General features: G+C 36.7%; 1 protein-coding gene across 4 annotated transcripts in view; it reads right to left on the bottom strand.

The window, feature by feature from the left end:
* CD82 (CD82 molecule) overlaps window positions 1-18,371 on the bottom strand; it is a 71,402-nt gene that overhangs the window by 31,624 nt on the left and 21,407 nt on the right. For 3 of the 4 annotated variants that reach the window (XM_087921398.1, XM_026707433.2, XM_087921397.1), the window contains exon 2: window positions 3,347-3,433. In XM_087921398.1, the coding sequence (XP_087777524.1) occupies window positions 3,347-3,409 (63 nt within the window). In that variant the 5' untranslated portion in view covers window positions 3,410-3,433. Of the gene's footprint in view, window positions 1-3,346; window positions 3,434-3,824; window positions 3,935-18,371 lie in introns of those variants that run through there. The other variant, XM_087921396.1, reaches the window with a different exon arrangement.

The following is an 18,371-nucleotide window of genomic DNA, read 5'->3' as shown; positions in this document are numbered from 1 at the left end:
TGAAAGCAGAAATTAAAAAGACAAGATTGCTTCTGAACATCAAAAACAATATAGTTGTGATGATAACTGGAAGATAAAAATTAATCAGTTCAGGATTTTATTTTCCTCAGGACCAAAACTGAATAAACAAAGACCTCAAAGTTAAACAATGGGAGCGCTGCAATGACAATCATGGAAATGATTTCAAAAAGCATTATTTTGATACCAAATGCAGAATAATGAACTCTATCATTTTTTCCTATCACTACCTACAGTTGCAAAACACCGTTTGGATAATAAGAAAAGTAGAGTGGGGGGGAAAAAAACCTAGACTCCCTCAAATTATGGGTTTGGAGATGATTATCTACATACCTTGGACGGCAAAAATGATGAACAAGAAGATCACATTGAATCAGAAATATCACTGGAAGCTAAGATTACCAAGCTAAGGCTGTCTTATTTTGATCATGTCATACATTAGAATTCCTTTGAAAAATCAATTATACTAGGAACAGTTGAAGAAACAAAACAGGATCAGCAAATAACATTCTTGAGAGTTTCTATCAAGCAAAATACTGCTTTAAACCTAGAAATATTAAATAAAGTTGTAAATTATTAGAAAGAATTTAGAATAATCTATGAAGTCTCTGAAAGTTGGATGTGATTGAACTGATGAAAAGAAACAAGCAGAGTAACCACTTCAATATGATGGTGCTTTCTGAAACATGAGGTATGCATTTCATCTCAATAAAAATAGTTTGATGGTGGTGTTTTCTAATATGGTGTACAATGAGAAAAACAATGAAAATATCTTATTATTCCTAACAACTAGCAGAATATTTATAGGTCTGAATTCAGCTATTAATGCAAAAACATCAACAAATCAGAAACAAAATATATTTCACATCTCATGTTTATTTCCAGTTTGTGATTCACCATATTTTATCATGATAAATGCAAAAGTGTAATCTAGGTAAAATAACTAGAGTTAGTCTTGGTGAAATAAATAAAAATAAAATAATAATAAAGCTAGAAATAAAACATACAAGTAAAATAGCTTCCTGTAATAATTTTCCCTGTAGTTGGAGGTTCTAAATAGACTTGCCAGCATCTTCGTTTATTTATTATCTTTAGCCTTTATTATCATTTAAAAGTTAATTTAACACATTTTATTCTTATAAACAGCCAGGAAAAAAAACATGGGTTATAAAATCTTCTTTAAAATATACTCAACTTTTAATTAGCTAAAATACCGTAGAAATAAGTTAGAAATCCACAGTGTGGGTAGTATTTGATTAGCAGTCTTCTGAAGCCGGAATATGGTAATAATAATAATATACGTAAACTGATTATAAAATAACAACACATAACACAGTCATCAAAATGATTCCCTGGAACATCTGTAAAAAAATTTAATTAATTGAAAATTTAATTAATAATTTTTTAATTGTGCCAGCAATTAAAAACTGAACACAAGAGTTGAAAACAGTAGTAGAAAACAAATATTGTACTATTTCTGAATACAGATCGATAATCTTGGTTCATAGTGCATCAGATATAACTGTGGCTGAAAAAAAAAAACTATGGATAATTGATGTGGCAATACCAGAGGATAGTACAATAGAAGGCAAAGAATTGGAGATCACAAAGTATTAAGATCTAAAAACTGAAAGATTATGGCATAAGCCTGCCATAATGATCCCAGTGGTTTTGGCATGATAGGTGCCATACCAAAAATTCCTGGATGGCACTTAGAAAACCTGCATATTGACAAAAATTGTATCCATCAATTGCAAATAGCCACTCTGCTTGAACTGCATATATTATGCAATATGACATTCCAGGTTCTTGAGAAGAATTTTGAAGACCAACACCAGCTAAAGAAGTGGCAACTATGGATTCACATTCTTGTGAACAGATAATAATATAACAATTCCTCCAAACTTTTCATACCAAGCCCATATTGGTGCTGGCTGCATAGGGCCATAATTTAGCAACTTCTGGAGACCTCCTATGTGGCAACCTTTGCATAAATTTATGTATTAATTAAAAAATCAAGGTAATAGTACTTTGTCAAAGGAACTCATCTAGAAAGAGAGTGAAAGGGGAAATTGTCGATATCTGTGATTAGATCACTGCAAGAGCAGCAGAAATATATCAGTTAACTATACTATGGCCCTCTACAACTAAATAGTGACATAAAGAGCTTTGACACAGACATCATCTTTAAGAAGAGTTGGCCTTTATGTCTAGTCTTTTTTTTTCCCTGATTTTTTTGTCCTAGAAATAGATTTACTGCTTAACTTGACTACTGCAATGAACATTGTTTTGAAATGGGCTTGATTAACATGCATTGGCCATCGATTTGGCTGTGTGTCAAAGAGAGCGTACAACACACAAAACACTTAAGCCAAAACTTTTATAGATAATACACAATCAATACCATGTCTTTTTTTCCTTTGAGAATTATTTTATATGAGAAAAATTATTCATTATTCCAGCTAATTAACAAGTTACTGAGTTGTGAAATAAGACCATTAACATAATATTTTGATGATTTCAATAATACCAAAATGCTCAATAAGTCTGAAATCCTTAATGAACTTTAATCACCCAGTCCACATTGCTGTAATCCAATTCAATATATCTTTGTAGAGTTGATTAGCTTAGATTGCATAAAATATTATTTTATTATTCATTTGCAATGTGCCCTTTATATTGGTCATCATAAAACAAATATCCTACAGGTAAGATGGTATCTCTGATTACAGTTAACAATATCTCTGAATACAATAGCATTTTAATACCCTACCAAATGTTTGGGGGCCCAGAAGTCATTAACTATTCGTCCCAGTGGCCAGGGCCATGGTTACTGAGGCTATTTCCTAAACATTTGGAGACCATCATGTTGCCCAATTCTTCTTTTGAGTAATGTTTTTAGGGGGGAAACCCTTAATGCTCAGATTGTTACCCAGCCCTCCATATCGTCAATCTTGCTAAATATTCCTCCATTCAACTGAATATAAACATATTTATTTTTCCCCATATAATAATTAAACATCCCATTCAGTTTATGCCTTGTGCTGGTGCCCTATAGCAATGATTTTGTGATAGCTGGAACCCTTGTTTCTAATAAGTCTTATAATTTACTTGTGCTATTAGGCTAGGAAAGAGAAGAGAAACTTACGGCCCACCAAACAGTGCTGAACTGTGACTCTCAGAATACTCAGTATGTGTCATCAATGGTGAGGAACAAGCTAGGAGTATTTCAGCAACATCTGGAGGGCCACAGATTCACTTCTGGCATAAATCCTCTCTGTGCTAATTTAAAAAAACGTGTATTGAGATTGTATCTGCAAATACTTACAAAGAAAAGAAGGTTGAACAGGAAAAGAAAATATTTTGTGACTTTCAGGCAGCCTGACGCCATCTTTCTTCTTATTATTATTCAGACCTAGGAAGTAGAAAAAACTAAATGAATAGCCATCCTTGATATTATTCTGCTCTTCTCACCCACCCCGACTGCATATAAGATATGCCAGATAACCCAACATAGGATTCACATTGTCTTTCCTTTTTGGTATTTGTTTTCCAATAGACGGTTTGATCTGTTAAAAGGAAACATTCTTAGATTTCCCCCTATTCAAAATTTGCTCGGAACTCAAAAAAAAGAAAGAAACCTCTTCCAACCATACCCAAACAGAAATGAAACAGCTGTGCAATGTGCCTTAGCTTGTGTTGATATTTCAAAGTTGAAGACCAATGCTGAATAGAGACAATGTGTATTTGTTTTACCTAGTCAATCATCAGAGACTTTCACTTTCTATGACTCACCAAAAACTTACCTTTTCCGTAGCTGTTAAAATAGGAAATCAGCTGGCAATTCTCATGACCCGTATTGAGCAACTAGAATCTGACAACATCCTTAATGACCTTCCATAACAATGCAACAGGAAATAAAACATGACAGTCTTAAGAGCAACTAGCCCTTCAACCACCAGCAGATCAGATCAGAGCTTCCTTGTGTGAAATAACAATTCAGCAAAGGATGGTGGAATAAAGCCAGATATTATGCTCCAGTCTAAAACCTGCTTCTAATCCTGTTAGGTTATTTAGGTCAATACCAAGATCAGAATGAAATTAGAACATCTTTCTCCCCCAGGCACTAGCACATTATATTATCTTACACATTATCTTATATACTACATTACATACTATGTATTATGTCCCATATTAAGGATGAAAATATTTAAACAGGATAAACAAATGGAAACACATTACTGAGAGTAGCTGAGTGAAACCTGAATGCAGATAAGATGCTGTAGGATATGGTCAGCCTGTTTTCTAAAATTGGCATTTTCTATCTTAAGCATTTCAGAAACAGCTCTTCTTCTTTCCAAGATAAATAAGGGGAGGGGGAGGAAGACAACTTAGGAAACATTTTCTTAAGTTTAAATTATATGCACATTGCAAAAAAAGAGTAATTGCTCCATGTATTTTAGTAGTGTAAGTATAGCTGCTATTTATACAAACAGAATTCCGTTGGGAGCTGGGCATCCACTGAAGATACTGCTTGAGTAAAACTCAAGTGAAATTTGCAAATGCCACATTGGAGAATGATCTTCCAAATGGATAATCCTCAGCAAAACCCATAAGCTCCCAGAGTTTCTAGCCAGCAGGAACAACAGCTTGGAATTCTGAGAACTGAAGTTCTAACACATCTGGGATATAATGTTGGGCATCAAAATGGTTTCTCAAGGCTGATGGTATAATAGGATATTTTGTTTAGGACAATGCTAAATGCAGGATTTCTGGATATATTTAACTCGAAGTTCACACTATCATGCATATCTTGTTTATTTGGGCTTTATCGGAAAAGATGCTTTTTCTGTAGGTTGCAAGATGAAATGGATACATATAAGAAAATGAATGAATGAATGAACGAATGAATAAATCAATCAATAAATAAATGCAAATTCACAATCTATTCATTCTCATTTTGTAATATAAACCCAGCCAGCCTTTTTAGAAATGCATACATCAATAAGACCAAACACATAGCATGTTTTGCTGCTCCACTTCTTTATTCCTCCACTGCCTCAGCTTCCAAACAGCCTACTGAAAGAAGTGTAAAAGATACTGTGGGAAAGGGAAAGAAGGGTATGACGAAATGTCCAGGTTTTTTTCAATTAAAAAAAAAAGAATTTCAAAAGCTTTTTCTGAATAGCTCTTCATGAACCCCAGGGAAATCCATCAGACAAAGCTACAGAAAACCGAATTAGCGCTGCATTATTAGTTCAAATTCCTGTTTCTCATGTTAATGCCCAGCTATCTTGTCCTGCAACATGCACAATATTACGAATACAAAAGGCCAACTTTGGACTTCATTCACAAAAATTGGTATAAGCATTTGCCCATAAATCAAACTCAACCTAGCTATAATCTGAAACGTTCCTAAACAGTATTAACTCCTCATGTTTCTTTAACAAACTATATTATCTTTAGCTCTAAAAAAACCATCACAAATCCGTATCACCAGAATGTCACAGGTTCTTTTAACTATATTCAACTATATTCAAAGAGCCAATAACAACACAGGTCCCTAAACAACACAAACAAGCATTCACAGCTATATTCACGACTTACTCCTACTCCACTCTTGCACACTACTCCTACTGCTACTTCTCAGGAGTCCTATTAGTCTTACTCCTTGAGAGTTTTACTAGAGAAAATTATCTCTTTCTAGCTGCTTCAGGCATACTTCCACATACAAATACCTCTTGCCTCTCCTCTCTTTCACATACCACGTTCTTTCAGCACAGCACATTATCCTGCTAATTGGGGAAAGGCTTAAAGCAGGCATGTCAAACTCAAGGCTCGGGGACTGCATCTTAGGGGGTGTGCATAAGCGCACCAATGTGCCTACCATCCCTATCCTATTGTTTATTTTTTTTATTTTTCTTATATGTATCCATTTCATGTATTCATAACTATGTTTATACTTATACCTGTTAACTTATGAATGAACATGAATGAATGAATGAATGAATGAATGAATGAATGAATGAATAAATAAATAAATAAATAAATCTGGCCCATGGGGTACTTAGATCTGATCCACAGGACTGCGCTGGAGACAGCAAAGGACCGGCCCGCAGTGTCTCTGCCTATGGAACGGTGCTTGCAAAGGTTGTGCACAGACCTCCCAAATTCTGTTTTCGCTGGCAGAATGCTCAGGCCACCACAGTCACCCCTCCCTCCCAACGTGAGTGATATCATGCTGACCATGTTTATCCTGACCATGCCCCCCCAAGATCCCTGCGGTCAAACACAACCCTAATGCGGCCCTCAATGAAATCGAGTTTGACAGGACAAGAGAAGCATAGGTGCTGGCTATTTTCTGGGTAGCTTGTTCTTTCTCACCCAGAATCAGTGGTATTATCAATCCACCAATGAACAATATCATGATATATATTACTGGGGTAGAACCTATAACACAACTACTCTTCTATACACAGACTATTGTTGGGCCTCCCATATGAGAGGTACAGTATACTTCCGGATCCAATCTGGGTTGGTCCCTGGGACCAAAGGTTTAGTCTTCCATGCTTTCGAACTCATGATGGAGCCCATTCTCAGATAACTTCTATCAGAATGTATTCCACAACATTCCTGCAACTTATCCTGGGATGTATATATTTGCCTTCATTCAGTATATGCTTACGTGCAGAAATAAGGCATTTACAAAAGCTATAGTTGGAAAAAAAAACCTAAATAGAGAAACCACTGCACAAAGGCATTACCTTTCTCAAAGTAATTATTTTTATGATAGGAGCATCACATTTCTTATAATTACATCCTTTACTGTGAAAACTGGATTCCAATCAAGAGGGGAAATATTATCTCTTGCCAACTAAATTTTTGGAAACCTTTGATTGCTTGTATGTGTGCGCACACATAATATACACACATTCATTTTCCATTCAGAAAGATTGTTCCCCTGTGCTAATCAAAACTCATTTTTGTTGTTCTAATTTTCAAGTCTGTAAACAAGTTATCTGCTTTTCTCAGTAATCCTTTGGGAATGTTATTCAGCTGGGCCAGTGGGAAAATGAAACAGCTATCCGAAACTCCACAAGCGCACAACGTTTCCTACATTATGTGCATATATTAGGTACACTGAAGAAGAAATTACTACATAAAAGGATTATCTGAGCTTGTGCTGTCCTTACCCCTTTGTGCTTATGGCATTTCTCTTGTTTCTATATTACATATACAGTAAGTCAATCCTCCTGGCCTTCAGTAAGAGCCTAAAGTCCTGACTGCCAGATATCTTGAGGGTCCAAAGACAAGATTTATAAACATAGCCTTATCTCCCAGCTCTTTAATCAAGCTATTTTTTTAAAGACAACTAAATGAGTAAGTATGATGATCTTTTGAATAAGTGTTCTATATACTTTCCTTTTACCTGCAGCAAACTAATAAGCAGTGGCAGAATTAATTGTTTACTAATAGAAATCAACCCATCCCTGGGGGCAATCAGCCAGGAAGTTTGTAGCTACCGATCAGATTAAACTTGTCAAATACAGTCAAAATGAAATATCAGAAGACAATGTGTATACACAGTTCCAGTACATCACTGTTCTGTAATTAACAGTATACCACATCACAACTGTTTCATCATCTACCAATGAAACCTAGCTGTTAAATCAGCTGCAAAAATGAATTGTGCCAAAAATTCAGGAATTTTGAAGCTGAATAGATGTTTAGTTTGAATTAACTGAATTTTATATTTATAAGTTGGATTCTAAATGCAGAAGGTGTAATGCCTGCCACAACATGGCACCTGGAGTAACATACAGAGATCATAACTGCTATTCTAAACCCCAGTTCTTTTGTGAAGGAAAAAGAATTTTGCAGAATTGTATACAAAAAGTTGGGCACCTGGTCAAATTGTACTTATCAGTGAATCGCTAAAAGAATAGAAGCTGACACAATCTATATAAGCAGGGGTCCCCAACCACCGGTCCGGGGACCAGTACCAGTCCGTGGAACAATTTCTACCGGGCCGCCAGTTTGCTGGGCGCTGCCATCTTGTTTTGATGAAAAAGTGCTTCCGGTGAGCTTTTCTGGGTAGAAAGTGGCGTTTGGGTGCTGAAAGAATCCTCGCGCCTTAGTTTCATCGGGGGCGGCTTCGAACAAAACTAAGGTGCGAGGATTCTTTCAGCATGCATGGCAAGGCGAGCTGAGCGACCATCCTGAAGCCGTCCCAAAGCCCATCGACACAGGTACAAAGGAGGAGTTGAAGGTGGCGGGGAGAAGCAGGGGACGACTGGCTGGCCGGTCGCTCGGCTCGCCTTGCCATGCGTGCTGATGCCGGTACCGGGCCGTGGATGATTTTGTGATGCCGGTACCGGGCCGTGGCACAAAAAAGGTTGGGGACCACTGATATAAGGGACAGAGTTAAACATCACAAATTTGAATGTATACTTAAGTTCAGCTGTTTACAAGCAGAAATAAGAATATAGCAGGTGTTGAATTTAGACACTCTTTCAGTTAATATTCTGCAACAACTCTTTTACAGAAGGAACAATTTCCAATGTCCCAAAGGTGCCTCTTCAAGAGTCAAAAGCACCTTTGGGACAACCATGACCTGGATGACCAAGAATCTCCACAGACATTTAAAAATTTACAATCTATTTCTTAAACAAACCAGATACTTTCTATTCCTTTTTTTATTTTATTTTTTTCAGCCTTTCATTTGCAGTACTGTTCTTAGAACACTTGCATGCACTGTGTTGAGATTTCTCCCAAGATTATAACTTTATTTATACTTAACTGTAGCCCTATACAATTCCCTATGTCTGGATTATTCCTCCTGCTATTTCTTGGCAATGACTTCTCCATTTGTTCTTCAGGTAGCACCTGAAGTGTGTAAGCTTGAGAATGTTCAACTGCTTATAGAATATCTTTTATAAAGTCGTAAATAGAGTGTGGAAGGGGCTTCACATAAATGCCTTTGTACAATTAATGTCCTCTTACTGGGTTCTCCCCTAATTAGGGTCAATAGTGCCCCGCCAAAAGCACATGAATACATTAAAAAAAGTTACGAGATTTATCATAGCATAAGGACTTTCCCCCAACCTACAGATATAACAGCTTCAGCGAGAAGCATAATCTTCATTTACAATAAATAAGAAATTTAAAAGCAAACTTCCAGTTTGCCGGCTTCGGTGACAGCAGGGATTCGCGTTTCTCCACGATCCCTGCTGTGCTAGCTGTCTTGGTGCCTCCGATCCTGATGCATCTGGAGGATAAGGCTGCCCTGCTGGGGTAGCTGAAGAGAGGGGGGATCCGGACAGGGGTTGAGGAGTATCGCAGACCCCCTCCCCAGCCGGCAATAACCCCCTTTTCTCAAGGCGGTGGAGCGGCGGTCTTAATGGCCGCCATGAAGAAGCCGGCAACCGGATTAAGAATGTGCAGGAGGAAGAAGGGAGAAGCCCTTTGTGTTCTAGATATGGCCCTTGCTATGTGTCAGCAAATTAAACAACAGCTGGAAGAAGCGGAGGAAGAAGAAGCCATTTTTAATGAATTAAATAGCGTGATTAAGAAAGAAAGGAGAAAGAGAGGAGGGAAAAGGAAGGACTTAAGACATAAAAAAATATCTATGAAAGAGAAAAATAATATGCAAAAACAATATAATGCCAGAAAGCAAAAGGAAAGAAGAATGCAACAGAAAGGGGAAGCCAAGAAGGCAGAGGTTTGGAGAGGAGTGGGTAAAAAGTCTAGGTCGGCCAAGCAAGAAAGGGAAAGGGGGGGAAAAAGTTATAAAGGTATAAAACAAGATGGGAAAAAGATATATTTTTTTAGGGATAAAGGGTAATGTATGCTTCTTTTAATAAAAAAGGGGATTCTGCATAGTACACATGATAGTATTGTAGCAGTTGTATTTGTATTAAAAATAGAAAATTAGAATTTTATAAGATTTAATAAAAGATTAAAATATTAAGGTACAATGTTAAAATGTTTAATAATGAATGATTTTAAGTTTTAATTAAACATTAAAGGAAATGTTTAAAATATTAGTTTAATTATAGAGTTTAATAGGCTAATGTGTTGATTATTATAGATTTATTACTGTAGTATTTGTTTTTGAAATAGTAGAATGTACTAAGCAGAATCAGATTGGGACTTAGGTGTTATTTCAAATTTCAATTTAGGGGAATGATAGAAAGGCATCATACTCTGATTAGTGAGTTCAGGAGAAATTATTCTTTTTTTTATATTGGGAATGAGATAGATGTAAATGGAAAAATGGACAAAAGATATAAAAATATTGTCTTAAAGCAAGATGAAATATATAAGTGGGGAGGAGTTATATAGAAGATATAGAATGGTAAACAAGATAGGTAATGCTATATAAGAAGAGCATGAATTTAATTGAAGTCCATACAAAAAGAGGTAATCTGAGGCTGTTACTTTCTAAAAGGAAGTTTTATGTTTTATGTGTTTTATGTGTGTATGTTTAATTAAGAATTAATAAAATCTCGGAGGAAGGCCAGATGAGAACAATTGTAAACAAGCCAGAGGAAAATATAAATGTGATGATTGAATAGCAGATAAATTAGAAAAGAAATGTGATTGAATAAGAGTAAAGAGAGATAATGTGAAATTTGTTAAAGGGAATTTATGTGTCTACATGGAAATGGGATAAATTAGAAGAATGTGATATAAAATAATGTGTTACCTGCCTTGTAAAGATTTATAATGGAAAGAGATTTTATGTTTTTAATGTCTAATGATGTTCTGTTTTGTTTGTTTGTTGTTAAAATTAATAAAATTTGCTTTAAAAAAAAGAAATTTAAAAGTTCCATTGGCACCAAATAGAATAGAATAGAATTCTTTATTGGCTAAATGTGATTGGACACACAGGGAATTTGTCTTGGTGCAAATGCTCTCAGTATGCATAAAAGAAAATATACATTCGTCAAGAGTCAAGAATCATAAGGTACAACACTTCATAATAGTCATAGGGTACAATAAGCAATCAAATCATACTAGGAAACAGTCCATATAAATTGTAAGGATACAAGTGACAAAGTTACAGTCATACAGGCACAAGTGGGAGGGGATGGGTGATAAGGAATGATGAGAAGATAACAGATAATCAGACTTGGAAGAGACCTTGTGGGTCATCTAGTCCAACCCCCCACCCAAGCGGGAGACCCTACACCATTTCTGACAAATGGCAGTCCAATCTCTTCTTGAAAGTCTCAAGTGATGGCGCTCCCACAATTTCCAAGGGCAAGCTATTCCATTGGTTGATTGTTCTCACTGTCAGAAAGTTTATCCTTATTTCCAGGTTAAATCTCTCCCTGTTCAGTTTCCATCCATTATTCCTTGTCTGGCCTACAGGAGCTTTAGAAAATAGCTTAACCCCTTCCTCTCTGTGGCAACCCCTCAAATATTGGAAGACTGCTATCATGTCTCTCCTGGTCCTTCTCTTTACTAGCCTAGCCAAGCCCAGTTCCTGTACCCATTCTTTGTATGTTTTAGCCTCCAGTCTCCTAATCATCCTAGTTGCTCTTCTCTGTACTTTTTCTAGAGTCTCAACATCTTTTTTATAATGTGGTGAACAAAACTGGATACAGTACTCTAGGTCTAGTCTTACTAAGGCTTTATAGAGTGGTATTAGTACCTCCCTTGATCTTGACTGTATCCCTCTGTTAATACAATTTAGGATTGCATTAGCTTTTTTGGCTGCTGCTGCATACTGCTGGCTCATATTTCACTGGTTGTCCACTAAGACTCCAAGATCCCTCTCACAGTTACTGCTATTGAGCCTGGTTTCACCCAGTCTATATGTGTACTTTTGGTTTTTCTTGCCTAAGTGTAGGACTTTACTTTTCTCTACGTTGAATTTCATTTTGTTAGATACGGCCCAGTGTTCTAGCAAAATGAAATTCAAAAGATTAATAGTAATAGTAAAGGTATTAATAGTAAAAGTAATTGTAAAATAGTAATAGTAAAGTGTTCACAGCACTCCAGAAACATATTTCAATTCTTAATAATCTTTAGCAGAGGTTCCCAGCCCCTGGGCCACGGACCACTGCTAGGTCATGGTCTGGTGTGAATAAAGCCATCAAAGTGGTGGGTGAGCATGCAAAACTTTATTTGGGCATGCACGGGATTTAGGTTTCATGCATGAAACCATTCCTACCCCCACCGCTGAAATTGCCAAAGCTGCTGTTGCCACCAGACCACAGAACCAAAAAGATTGGGGACCCCTGATCTATAGCATAAATCTGATAATATTTTTAAGATACAGAATAAATCCAAAAGGAAGGATTCATTTTTATGCCAAAGTAAATCCCCCAGTCTAAATTGTACAAAGCAAGCTGAACAGAGAATCAAGAGGAAGAACCAGTTTTAGGTATGGGAAGTAGATATGAAGAACTAGATTCTTTTGCATGAAGTTGTTCAGGCAAGAGTCATTAAACTAAAACAAAAAATAGCTGACAAAGAAAGATTGGAAAAGAACAATACTTATTCTTCGTAATTAATTTTATTCCCATGGATAATGTGTCACAAATGGAAAAGTTTGATGTATAATGTTATACTATAGGTTTATATAATTGTTTTTCCTCTAGAAAATTTTAATTCTTAAGTCCCATTCACACGGAAAGATCTTTCACACTCTCTCACTCTAGTGAGCTGCTAAGTTAACTGTGAATCTGGACTGCACTGAAGGAAAGGATGATAGCAGACTTTTCTCTTTGAAAGCAGAACTATTTCTTGACCAAGGAAGCATTGTAAAAATGCAAACTTGAGTTATATTGTTCCTGCCTTGAACTGGAATCTTTCCGCACCCAGAATACATATTTCCACCCATTCCTAGATATGTAACCTCTTGAAAACTCCCTCATGCCAATTATTAGAGAGAGACAGGCAGGCAGGCAGGCAGGCAAAGCCTTGAATCCACAGCATATTCTCTTTAAGACAGGAAAACTAAAATAGGGTTCTTGCCCAGGGTATATTTAAAGTGCTATGCACCAATCTTATAATTATATTGGCAGACAATTTGCTGCCCTCTCCCCCTACTGATTCTAATCTTGCAACAGGAAGAACCAAATTGTGCTGTTTGGATAAATCGATAAAAGAGACTAGTGGATTTTTCCTGGCTTCCACATTTCAATAAAACAGTACCAGCTGTTACAAAAACAACCAAGTTAAGAAATAGGAAAAACAAACAAACACATTCCCAATCACTCTTCTTAGCTGGTTTGAGACTGAAGCAATCTTAGAAAGCTGAATAGGGCAGCAGATTTAATTAAGCAGAAAAACTTGCTTCTCACAGCTGCTCAGGCCAAAGAAGAAAAAAGGGGGAAAGGGGGCAGCTTTTTCAAAGCTCCAAGATTGCTAATCTTGAGGTTCCAAGTAAATTTTTACCACCTTTCCCAGTCCCATCAGCTAATCCCCAAACTGAGACAGATGGGAAGAAGAGGAGACAGGAATCTGAAGGAACAAATAGAAGGAACATGGGACAGAATATTAAAGAGTTTTCCACTGCAGTACAATACCAAACCTGGTGATGCAGCAAAAAACAAAAAAAAAAGTTTTTCCCATCGCATTGTGCAACCTCTCTGCCCTATGACAGTTAGCTGAACAACGGTATTTGTTGCACTGAGCAGCTGCTGAAAAGCAAGGGGGAACAGTGAATGATTCTTCCGGAAAGAGTCATCAACTACATTACACAACCCGTGGGAAGCCTATCAGTCTATTTTTAAACATGGGTTGAGCACATTTAACCTACCAGCTGATACGGTAACTTCGATTGCACTATGAACTGAGATTGCCCCAACATACAGTCCTTCTCCTAGGTCTGTCATCTGTTAAGTGAGCTACTTCCTCAACAGCACTAAATTGGGGTAGGAAAGTTTCCCTCTTGTGACATTGCACAATTGTGCAGAAAATCCAATTTGAAAGAACTAATTTTCCTGCTCTGCAAAACAAAATAGCCCTAGAGGACAGGGCTCAGAATGGAAAGGGTATGCCACCACCAGAATAAGTAGTTAATAGAATCTGGGCCAATCCTACCTATTGGTGGTTCAACTTACTATGCCAATGATCAGGCAAAGAATGCCAGGTTGCAACCACTGTAAAAAATGTGTGAGAAGGAAAATCATTACTTTAACACTTCATACAGTGGTTTGATGCAAGTAAGGAAGGGCTCTGACAAAGATCTTGAAGCTGTTTGAACTGGTTCCCTATCAAATCTCAATAATGAAATGGCTTTATCACAGGTAAAAAGAGAAAGGGTTTTTTCTATGGGTTAAACTAGGTAGGCTACATAGAAATAGTCAATCTGAAAAATCTTACAGGGATAAGAACATCATTTTTCAGTTTGTCAACCCAGTATAATTGCCTACTGAATTATAACAAGGTAATGCTGACATAATTACAGTATACAAAGCTGGGGAATGGTAGAAGTTATCCAGATCAAGGCACGGTCAGGGGAAGTCAGACACACAGTTACAAAACATAGGAAAATGTTTTGTAGTTCCTTGGGAATGAACAGCTGAATCCCTAAATTAAAATAGAAAGGTATGCTTCACAGATTCTTCAGATTATTCTAATTAATAGGGAGGAGGATTTTTGAATAAGAATTTGTATTGAAAAGTCTTCAAAGAACATAAAAACTAACATAAACTAAGAAAAAGTAAAGTAAGAAAAAAGTAAATAAAAGAGTAAGAAAAGGAAGAAGGGAGAAACAAAAAAAGCAAAAGTGCAGAAAGAATAAAAAGAAATAGAAGCAGCTTCCAATTTCATTTCCAGCAAATATATATAGAATTATAGTTATCTTTTACTGTGTGGTTACAAAAGAAAAGTCACTTTTCCCCCTACTTTCCAGTTTTTTCTTATCATCAAACCACAAATCATAAGTACATTTTTTCCATTTCATGCAAAAGGTTTCCAATCAAGTATAAATGTAGATATCAATTCTTCTCTAATCATATTCACCAACAATTCCTTCATTGTGGGTTGAACTTTTTCATTTTTGAGCATATAATAATCTCACTACAGTTATAAAAATTATTTTTTTAAATAGTTGCTTACCCATTAGCTTCAAAAGAATAGTTTCTGGTTTCAATTGTACTTTAACCTTTAAAATCTTCTAATTTAATATTCACAATTCATAAATTCTTCATTAAATTTTCCAGAATTAATATTCTCTAGAGTTTAATTGTTTCACCGAAAAAAGGCACATAAGCCACACAGAACCCAGTCAGAAGGCTGTATTTTCACTTCCTACTATAGAATGTTCTACAGAGTTTATAACCATTATGTTGACTATGTGAGCCGATTTAATCCCATGAACAAAAGCTTAAACCCAAGAGGTGATTTGTTTGCCCCATTTCCTTAACTACGATTGTAACATTAAAAGGCTTATTTCACACCCTTGAAATTACCCATAGCACATTGAATCCTCCAATTTACTGTTATCAGTGCAATGGAAAATCCCAACATGACTTGTCCACTGTCAAATTTCAAGTTGATTAATTTTTATTAAAAAGATGGGTTTTTTTTCAAAGTAAAAACAATACATATTTAAACAAAAAAGAAAGGAAAAGTGGTGTGGAAATAGAAAAGAAATGAAAGAAAAAAGACCAAGAAAGAAAAAGAAAAAAGAAAAAGATATTCCTTACATCAGAATTACTAAATAATAAGAGTTGGAGGGGACTTTGGTAGTCTTCTTGTTCGAGCAGGAGAACCTATACAATTCCAGACAAGTGGCTGTTCAGTCTCTTCTTAATTTAAATCCATTTAAATGCATTTATATTTCATCCTCCCTAAGATTACAACATGGGTCCATTTTTTCCACATTCTACTCTAATTGTCAAATCATAACTTCATTTTTTAACGTTTTCATCAAAGAAGTCCATAAAGGGACTGGATTCTTCCATGTCACTTCTTTTCACTAACCAACCTGCAATAATGGCCTCCATCCTCATTTCTCCCCATCTCCCTGCACTTACTCAAACAACCCAACTTCTGACATTAGTATTCAGTTTTGTCTAAAGCAGCACAAGCTATGTCACGTAGTTATGTTGAGCAGAAGTTGTTGTTCAGGTTACATCAAGCTAAATGGGAAATTTCAGATTCTTTTTTAACAAAGTAAACAAGGAAAAAACTTAGTAGCAGCAGCATGTTGATGAACAGATTTTTATACTCACTGGATAGGGAATAAGAACAGAATGGAGCCTATTATGGAATAGTTGGGTGATCCTAATGCACTAAGTGGAAAAGCATGAATACATTAGCTTTTTAAAAAAACTGATGAGTTTCCTAACCAAGTCCCGACACTGATTTTTCGCCATTATCCTATGTCTCCTCTACCATTTGTTGCACCATGGTCGAAAAGCCACGAGAGCATTTATCACTTTGACCGGAAGAATCCAAGGAGATGGAGTTCTGGATAAGTGAGTGGCTGGGGAAGAACATACATGTGGTGTCAAGTATCCACAGGAATTTGGCAACCAAAGAAGAGGCTGGATTTATACAAGGAAGTACATATGGAGAACCAGGGTGGGTGGGGTGGGGTGGGATTCCAAGGGCTCCAGACAGGCATATGTGATGCTGCGTTTCAGTCCAGATCGTCTGGAGATGGGCTAACCAAGAACAAAAGCAGGCTGGGTGGCCTCTTCCAAACTGCACACAGCATTATGCTTTAAATTTGTAATGTGGAGATCACGTGGCCGCCAAGCCTGAACAGAATCAGATTTGTGCAACTCCAACTTGAAACTGGGCTTTTTAAGAGGTGTGAGAAATCTCAAAAGTTATGGCTCCCTTTATTATCCCTACATTCATATCAGCTCGTAAATCAAGTCGGCAGAGAACTATAAGGAGTAGCCAGGATACTCAGGTTCTTCATAATGAGCTAACAGGAATACATTTGTTTCTTGTAGCTGAAGAATGGAATAAGACCCATGATCCAATGAAGGGTGGCTTGGAATGCCTGCAAAAAAACTTCTACAACTGAATATACAAAAATAAAATATAAAAAAATATATTTTAGCCATTTTACATAACTTTCCAGCCCAAAAGGTTCCCAGAGGAGTCTTTTTAGACTTCATGACACTTTCTTGCTCTCAAGCTTACAGTGTAATTGACCCAACATAAAAAGAAAAGAGATTTGGGGGGGGGGTGGAGAAGAAATAAGCATGTTCAAGCATTTGTTCCCAATTTAGCCTTTTGGCAATTCACACTGAGGAAATTGATGCCATCAAGATTGCCAGAGAGTAGAGAGCTCTAAGGATGAGGCGATAAGAGAACAAAGAACACGTCTAGTACAAACTTCTCTGATGCATGTATCCAAATCAAGAGTCGTAACTACTATCTCTAGTCAATAAATAGCTGGAAACATCCGCATTTTCCCCACACCTGAATTCTGCATTCACAGGATTTCAGCACCAACAACCAAGATGCACTGCACACCTATTCCAGTTTCCCTTTGACAGGTTGGAGGGTTTTTTGGAAATAAAAAAGATACATACGGTAGTTGGATACTTAGATGATTTTGGCAAACTAAAAAGTTTGGATCTCAGGAACAGCAGCCCATCAGAACTTTCTAGCGCTGTAGGCTAGACTAGGAATCAGAAAATTATCCCCAGAATAGATTAATGGCAAATTACTTCCCTATTATTGCCAAGAAAAAAATGAATGCATCCATGAAATCCACAGGAATTCAGCTTGAACTTGGAGGAGACTCATAAAAAGTAGAAGAGCTGGAAGGATTACACATGGAAAGCAGCCTCATTTGGATCCTCTATAACATTCTGTGGTTGCCTAACAAAAGCCTAGTCTAAAAGCATGCAGAAGTTTTTATAAAAGCCTTCCTGTGTATGTTCAAAACCAATTCTCCAAACTATTGTCTATCTGTTGGCAAAAGTACTGTATCACTTGAAATTATGCTACCCATCAACGTGGTGCATGTTCTCCTCTACTGAGAGCATTAAATGCTTAAAAGCACCACAAGAAACCATGGCAAGAACTCCAGGACCTTTTATTCTCCACAGTTAATGTATCCCAAGCACCTAGTGATGCTAGAACTAAGTAAGATTTGTGTATGCCTAACATGCTCTAAGCAAGGTTGCCTTCAAAACTAATTAAAAGCATTCTTTAGTACAGAATGAGATTTGGATATTTTTAGGGTTAGACCACATTATACCAATTTAATGCCAGCTAGACCACGGATGAGGATGTGGTGGCTCAGCGGCTAGGACACTGAGATCGTTGATCAGAAAGGTTGGCAGTTCAGCGGTTCGAATCCATGTAAGGGAGTTACTTGTCCCAGCTTCTGCCAAACTAGCAGTTCGAACGCATGTAAAAAT

Source organism: Pseudonaja textilis, chromosome 1, assembly GCF_049901715.1.
Source record: "Pseudonaja textilis isolate UNSWEBS1 chromosome 1, rPseTex1.2, whole genome shotgun sequence".
NCBI lineage: Eukaryota > Metazoa > Chordata > Lepidosauria > Squamata > Elapidae > Pseudonaja > Pseudonaja textilis.
Note: the sequence above shows the minus strand (reverse complement) of the source record. Positions and strands in the feature narration are given on the sequence as shown.